At 30.0% G+C, this 8,140-nt stretch overlaps 1 protein-coding gene across 3 annotated transcripts in view; it reads right to left on the bottom strand.

The window, feature by feature from the left end:
* Positions 1–108: 108 nt before the first annotated feature.
* Positions 109–8,140, bottom strand: part of LOC124535749 (ninjurin-A) — a 28,265-nt gene continuing 20,233 nt past the window's right edge. Inside the window, exons 4-8 of one of the 3 annotated variants that reach the window (XM_047112064.1) lie at positions 7,409–7,522; positions 5,615–5,734; positions 2,511–2,575; positions 2,053–2,226; positions 109–1,851 (exon numbers count right to left, since the gene is read on the bottom strand). In XM_047112064.1, the coding sequence (XP_046968020.1) occupies positions 1,648–1,851; positions 2,053–2,226; positions 2,511–2,575; positions 5,615–5,734; positions 7,409–7,522 (677 nt within the window). In that variant the 3' untranslated portion in view covers positions 109–1,647. The remainder of the gene's footprint in view (positions 1,852–2,052; positions 2,227–2,510; positions 2,576–5,614; positions 5,735–7,408; positions 7,523–8,140) is intronic. The other 2 variants (XM_047112063.1, XM_047112065.1) reach the window with 2 other exon arrangements.

Raw genomic sequence — 8,140 nt, 5'->3', positions numbered from 1 at the left:
ACCTGTCTTCATAAATTATATAAATGAAAAAGAATAAATATATAAACGAAAATTGGTATTAAAAAAACAGGTATTGTATAAAATTATTTATTTTATAGCTTAATATACAAAAAAATATATTTATATAAAAGATCCTCAGAGATTCAAGAAGATATTTTATTAAATCTTAAACTAATAATAAATGCGATTTTTTAAAATTAAGTGGTAACCTTAATTAATATAAACATTGAGCGTTTGCTTTGAACATACGTATACAATATTGCACTGAAGCAATGTTGGCTATTTTAGCCAACTGATTGGTGCTACTTATTAATCTACACAAACTCGAAATTTTCACAAATTCGAATTTGACAGAACTATGAAGTGTAGTGAAGTGTACAGAGTCGAGTTCTTTGAGTATAAAAAGTGTCTTCTAAATCTATGGTTTATATGAATCTGCTCACTGCTGGAACTAAGTGGAAGAAATTTGAAGAATCACATTTGAATTCTAAAAATAAGAGAAAGTTGGATATGCACTGTTTTCAAATTATTCTTCATTATGAATCCGTTTTAAAACATTACTATATCTTTTTTTAAAATAATAGCAAGCATTAAAACACTGTCGAATTAGTTAATAGATTATGTTGACCGGCATGATTAGATTAGTTACGCTCCGTTCAATTCAGATCTCACCTATACTATAAAATAATAATTATAAATAAACTTCGGATTGAGAAATTGCTTTTTACTAAATAATTTAGGTATCAATATAACTATAAATAAGTCTTCAACATTTTCTTTTGTAGTAAAATATTTTTTGTAGATTCGTAATAATTTGTTTTTTGTTGGTCACACATTATAAAAAGAGAATTAAACCTCTCAACTAACTATTGGTGGGAAATTAATTTATATTTTGTAACTCGTCTAAAATTTAGTCAAAAGATTAATTATTAATAGGAATAGTTGAAAGAACAGTTGAGCTGTTGCACTATAACTATTGTTGTTATACAACGGTTAAAAAGTTTTAAATTAATTGATTCCTAAATCTAGAATTTTTTTAATCCTTTTTTACGCTTTGAGATTTATGTGAATTTTATATTCTTAGTTTTTATTAACATTATAATATACCTAGCAAATAAAATATAATAGTAAGTATACTTAATATCTAAATAGATTCATTTTTAATTTATAATATTATTAATATCGAAAATATATCACATGGTCGTTATATTTTTACCCGAGAACGTTATAACGAAGGAGAGTAATGACTTAGGTTAAAACTCCTCTACTATCAAAAGCAGTCGCTTCGAGCCTTGATGCATTTTTTTTTAAATTAAATATCTAATAAAACATCGTAAAATATGCCTAAAATATCAAATGACACAAGACATTGACATCAGACATATTCTATTAAAACAAAATGGCGTCCTTGTTTAATTTTTGGCGCCTTTTTATACCGTTAGCATTCCTGTCAGTTAAGTGCACTAAGTCAGCAGCCGATTTTAGACAACATTATAGACTCAGTGATAACACAAGGATTACAAAAACAATAGCACAGTTGACTGTAGCTTACCATTTTAAGTATTTTAATTTTATACTAATATGTGCATTTATGAAATATTCTATTGTTGATGTCGAATTATATATAATTATTAGCTTTAATAAATGTTATCCAGCTTGTTGTATTGAGTTCCCCATGTTTGCTATTGTGGTGGGTGTTGCAACACTGAACGAAGTGATGAAAACGTTCACGATCGTGACGAGGAAGACACCTAACACTGTCATGTTGTTGATTTTATCAGCTTTGCAGATGTCCTTGTCGTCTTTGACGTTGTACCGGCTGTTCATGATTAGACCTACGCCTACTGCAATCTGTGGAAAATAATTATATTTTAATAGGCAATAAATCTATACCTTAGTATAATCTACAGTACTAAAAAAGATGTTTCGATACGTTTACATATATTTAACAAATAGACTAACAAAAAATATAGCTTTACTTAAAAATGCAAGGCAAGCACAGTTTAAAAAAAAACTAATTTCATAAATATTTTTACAAAATCTTTTTCTTACCTGAAATATAATACTAAGTGATATGAATGTCAGACTGGGGTAGTAATAGGGGTGTGTGGACGAAGATTCTAAGACGTAGCGGAGTTGGTTGGCATTGGCTGACAACAGTGCGAGGTCCATCATTCCCTGAGCGAGATTTTTCTTTTGTTGATATGTATTCACGTCTGGGATCGACTGTAGACGAAATAATATATTTTTTTTTTTTCATATATAAATATATATATCCTATACAGCTGCACCAATTTAGAAGAGAGAAGATCGAAAACTTAGCTTTAATATACCCCGTCACCCGGAGCTAAAATAAAAATAAAAATATTTAACTCAATCTTAGTGAGTCGTAACGGCCAGCAATTTAAAATACTTTAGCGACTATAGCCTACTTGTTAAGATACCTAGTATATAATCACGGTACGTCAATATTCAAAACCGTTAAAGTTTAAACATTTGAATTATCTTACCCCTGGCATCATGGGCGAGCCGGGCCGATCGTCAATCCCAAATCTTGGTCCAAAGCCATTCAAATCTGCAATGTACTAGTTAATTTAGACCAAAATTAATAGATTACAGAAAATATAATAGTTAATTCACATTGACTACAACTGACAGAAATTGGCTTTAACGTAAAAAATATTTTATATGGATCAACTAATATTTTCTTATGTTACATTAAACATATTTATATGTATTAGAAAAATATACTTGTATAAGAAAGAAGAATTATTCAAGCATGTGTGGGTGGGCATAAATGAAACTAGGATTACAAATGTGCCCAAAGTCATCTCCGAGACGACTTAAAAAAAAGAAAAAGATACCTGTATGATCATTGTCACGGCCGAAAATTGTAATGTTGAGTAAAAACAAACTATAATGATAATTATCTATGACGTCGAGCAAAAATGTAACTTGGCGCCAAACCAAAATTTTGTTTGTTTACTTCAATTGTTAAAATTATCACTTAGGTACATACAATAAATACTTATGACTTTAATTACACACACCTGATAATTCTACATAAGTAAGATAAATTTAGAAGAATAACTAAAACTACTATTTACGGCTTTACCAATAAAAGTTGTATAGCGTGTTAACGGCTTCTATTTCTTACATCATTAATTATACATTTGAAAGAATGAGACAAAGCAATGTGTAACTATATACCTTTACAACGTTTATTAGTAAGTACATGCAAAATAATTTGTCATATCGCATATTAAGTTTTAAAAAATAATTGTATGTATGAATAAGATTCTATCTTGACATTGTTATAGTCTGTGCCAATTTTAGAACAGATAAAATATAATAGTAAAAACAGCGCCAACTTCCTGCCGTAGTTTTGAAATAATATATTCATTAGATAAACAATAAACATGTCCTACATTCAAGCAAAATATAGACATCAGAGCATGCACGTATTAGTAAACCATTATTTGTTAATTACAACGTTTATAGTTCTATTGCAAAGAATATGGGTATCTAGTATCTATAACTCATAATAAAGGTATTTACACACATTCTAAAGTATTAACGTCATTCTTTAATTAAATGAAGCTAGAAACAAACTTAAAGATATAATATATTTATAGATAATTATTGTGCTAAATTATTGACATGCATGTAATATATTTATATGTTTCAGTAAGGCAGTGTCATACATGCCTACAACAACAACAGCCTGTAAATTCCCATTGCGGGGCTAAAGGCCTCCTCTCCCTTTGAGGAGAAGGTTTGGAACATATTCCACCACGCTGTTCCAATGCGGGTTGGTGGAATGCACATGTGGCAGAATTTCGATGAAATTTGTCACAGGCAGGTTTCCTCACGATATTTTCCTTCACCGCCGAGCACGAAATGAATTATAAACACAAATTAAGCACATATATACATATAGTGGCGCTTGCCTGGGTTTGAACCAGCAATCATCGGTTAAGATGCACGTGTTCTAACCACTGGGCCATCTCGAGTTTTCATTCGCTTATTTGTATTTACAATGCTTTATTTTGAAAGGTTAGAATACTCCACGGAAGACACAATTCATTTTTAATAAAAAATATTATGTTATGAAAATACGAACTAGGTAATCATTTCAATTCATAGTTTGTATCTAGCTTTAAACTCGATCGCTTTAGAAATACTTTAGTATCCTTAAACGTATCAAGGCATGCAGCATGCAACTTACTATAAGTTAATGAAATAGAACACGAGTGACCGTCTACCCGACATTATTAAAAGAGGTGTAATGCGTATATATAGATTTCTATCCCCTCAAAATGTGTACAATTTAGATAATTAATATTTTGAAAATAGCTTATTTCAAATATTGATTCGATGGAATAACTTAGTACGAGTACAGTATTTATGTTTTTTTTTTATATGTTTAACATGCGCAGGAACTTGTACCTACTTTCGAATTTAGGGAGAGTTTCATAAAAACCGTAACCATTTGTTGTGACGTCATCGACCAAACATTACAAGATGGTGGAATATTTGAAATTATTAGAATTTACAATTTATACAGCTATATTGTTTTAAAACAAGGTAAGGTAAGATACACAATATTTTTACCATTCGAAAACCTATTTAATTTTTTTTAAATTGGCGATTAAAGACCGTATTCTTATTTATTCCCAAAAACATGAAATGTATTAAAGTACGAATTAAATTAATAAACAAAAGAAGTTTTATGTGTAAATTTTATTCTATTTTCAAATCGGTTGAAACAGAGAGATCTGGGGGTATCTTTGGAGTTATCTTTTTTAATGCCTTAACAAATCGACGAATTAGGTAATTTATTAATAGCGTACTTTCGGTGGTGAAATATAAATTATGAAAGTTGATAAAACTTAAAGATTATATAGAAATATACTAAAAAATTCTGATTTTGAGTCAGAAAGGCACATTATTACTTTATTATACTAAATTAAAAAGTCATAATTTTTAATCTACATGTCACGTGACCTAAAACACGAGCCGCCATCGTGTGACGTAAGTGCTGCAAATACGGTCAGTTCAGTGTTAAGTTATTAACAACTAAACTATATCTATCAACTTTAACTTCAAGGATTTACTTTAAAATTAAATTAAAAAAGAATCAAAGTAAATTTTATTTGTACGTTTTTATTTATTAAAATGCAAACTGAATTTGTAAAAGCAGAATGCTGGTCGTATTTATGAATATGGACTGTTATTTATACAGGTGTGACGTCACCAAAACGACTGACAGCGTTTTTTGCGGGAATAAAAATGTTTTAATTTCATTTTCGGGCAAGGAAAGGTGTTTATTTTGCCAAAATATATTTTTGTGGCTTTTTATGATGATATACAACATTTTGAAGTCCCATTTTAAACACTGTAGAATACCCTAATCATAACTTGCTTAATATTTGCATTATCTATTTTTAAAACAATTTGACGTATGTGTTTTTGTAGGGGTTACTTGACATATCATCAACGCCTTTGGATTAATCAGATACGAATAATCAATTAACCGTATTTATACTTTTTTTGAATAATTTGAATTTAGAATACAATCCTGCGCATGTGAATACTATTTGCATCCAATCACCGTAAGGATAGTCCGTCTCGTCGGTAGACGGCCAAGGCCATTTACCGTCTTCCGTGCCAACACCGTCGTCCCGCGTCGGGTGTGTGTGGTGGGAGCCGCCATCTGACTTTCCTTCGTCGCCTAAAACATAAATAATAAACTAAAAATTATGTATTCAATTATTATAATTATTATTTACTAACATGACTGTAATTTTAAATATTTAAAAAAAAAAGTAAGTTTCTTGCCGGTTCTTCTCGGTAGAATCTACTTTCCGAACCGGTGGTAGCTGCACGTTAAATAACAATTCAAATGTGCGTATTAATCGCTTTTATATAATTATATTTAACTTGGTGGTAGGGCTTTGTGCTAGCTCGTCTGGGTAGGTACCACCCACTCATCAGTTATTCTACCGCCAAATAACAGTACTCAGTATTGTTGTGTACCGGTTTGAAGGGTGAGTGAGTGTAACTACAGGCACAAGTTACATAACATTTTAGTTCCCAAGGTTGGTGGCACATTGACGATGTAAGGAATAGTTAATGTTTCTTACAGCGTGATTGTCTATGGGTGATGGTGACAACTTATCATCAGGTGGCCCATATGCTCGTCCGCCAACATATAACATAAAAAATATACTTAAAAAAAAAGTAACTAATAGAAAAAAATACTTCGTTGTTCTTATTGATACTTTAGTAACCTTGGTCCTAATAATAATAATGACATTGTTATCTGAAATTGATAACTGTTCACGTTCACAATTAATATAATATTGTTTATGATTATACTTGCGAAATCGCCTATCAGTAATTATGTATTGTCGTTTATTTTTGGTGCATCAATAACTGCAATATGTGTACATATAAGATTTCACCAATTCGTTTGAAATGAGGCGAAATGCACTTTTTGATAAGACAAAAGTCTGATACAGATAACAACATAAAATACTATCATAAATTTAACAAATATTGGATCGCGATGTAGAGTATTTTAATTTATTTTTATTAATACAAAAAGTTTTTAATACGAGAATACTTTGTTAATTTTGTAGAATTATCATTTTTTTTTTAATAAGTAGGTATTACATTTTTAAGTCAAAGGTATCGAATTAAAAGAGGTGAACCGAAAAACCTAACTCAGGTAATATATTATTATCGTTATCATGTGTATGGTCAAGAACAAAGTTATCGCAGCCTGCCACTGACCACATCCTCCGCGATAACCTAATTATTATATGCATCAATATTAATGTCACTCAATTGTTCACACATTTATATACTTTAGTAGTATAGGCAGAAACACAATTTGTGTATAATATTTAGTATTTCATTATCTATAAATATGGGTTTAATTATTCATAAATATTTCTTTCCATTTTATTAAATCGAGTACTAATAAAGGCCCTTTAACATTTAATTTTTATAGAAAACACTATTAAAAACAAAATCGCTATTCGCGTCCTATGAAAGAATAGCAAAAATAATACAATACTAAACAATCGATTCGTCGAATAAAAACTCTTTTTTTTCAACATCAAACCTCCATGGTTCGCTCTGGTTTTGTTTTCGTCGCCCCAAACACGGAGAGTTACGCTGAATTATTAAATTAAAAATACGTGCAAGTTAACAAATTATTTATACGTAAATACAATGAATAACTATTACGATACAAATAACAACTCCATTAATAGTTCTATAGCTGAAATTTAAAATAATGATATACTGCCAGAGAGTTATTGGTTATTATTGTTGATGGTAAGTAAAACATCTTCTTTTAACAACGAAACCTTAAATTATTTATATTATAATTAAATACCTTCTCCATTAACGGCCGGTTTATTGTTGTTAGGTTCTAGGAGACCGTCATCGATGCCAGGATAAGGGGTGGCTTCATTCGGTTGCTCATCGTCTAAATCATCAATTTCTGGACCTGGAAGTAGAAAAAAAATAAGAAAAATTTATAACATAAAACATAAACTAACATTTGGGGTTGCCATTACTGAGTAATACTGAGTAGTATTACTGTACAGTTATTTACTGTGTTACAAAATACATATTATACGTTGAATTTAAATTTTCAGTGTTATGAAATAAAAATGTATCTCTCTTTTTCTCGTATAGTAACAATATTTACTTCAGTTTGTTCGTTCAAGTATTTTTGAGTCCTCGATTTTATAAGATCATTAAATGTCAAACACAGAATAAGTTATAAGAGCTAAGTCCACCCAGTCTACAATTATTTCTATTGAAGTAATTCTAAATGATCGTATTCGATCGTAAAATCCAGTTCTCGAGAAACAATCGCTTCATTTAAAATGTTGGCAGCGATAAAAAATATTTACAAGTCAGTGACCGGACTGAATGACAAATGATCAAATGCACAGCTGAAGGCAGTAACAATAAATAATTAAAGTTTGAAAGATATTTTAGTTTTCTAACGCAGAAAAAAGCCAAATACACAAAATTTGACAGCAAACTGACGCGATATCATTGGTTGAAATCTATAATATTCACTATGGATTTGCGAAAATAAATGTCACATGATTCG

Source organism: Vanessa cardui, chromosome 15 (genome assembly GCF_905220365.1).
Source record: "Vanessa cardui chromosome 15, ilVanCard2.1, whole genome shotgun sequence".
NCBI classification, from domain to species: domain Eukaryota; kingdom Metazoa; phylum Arthropoda; class Insecta; order Lepidoptera; family Nymphalidae; genus Vanessa; species Vanessa cardui.
Note: the sequence above shows the minus strand (reverse complement) of the source record. Positions and strands in the feature narration are given on the sequence as shown.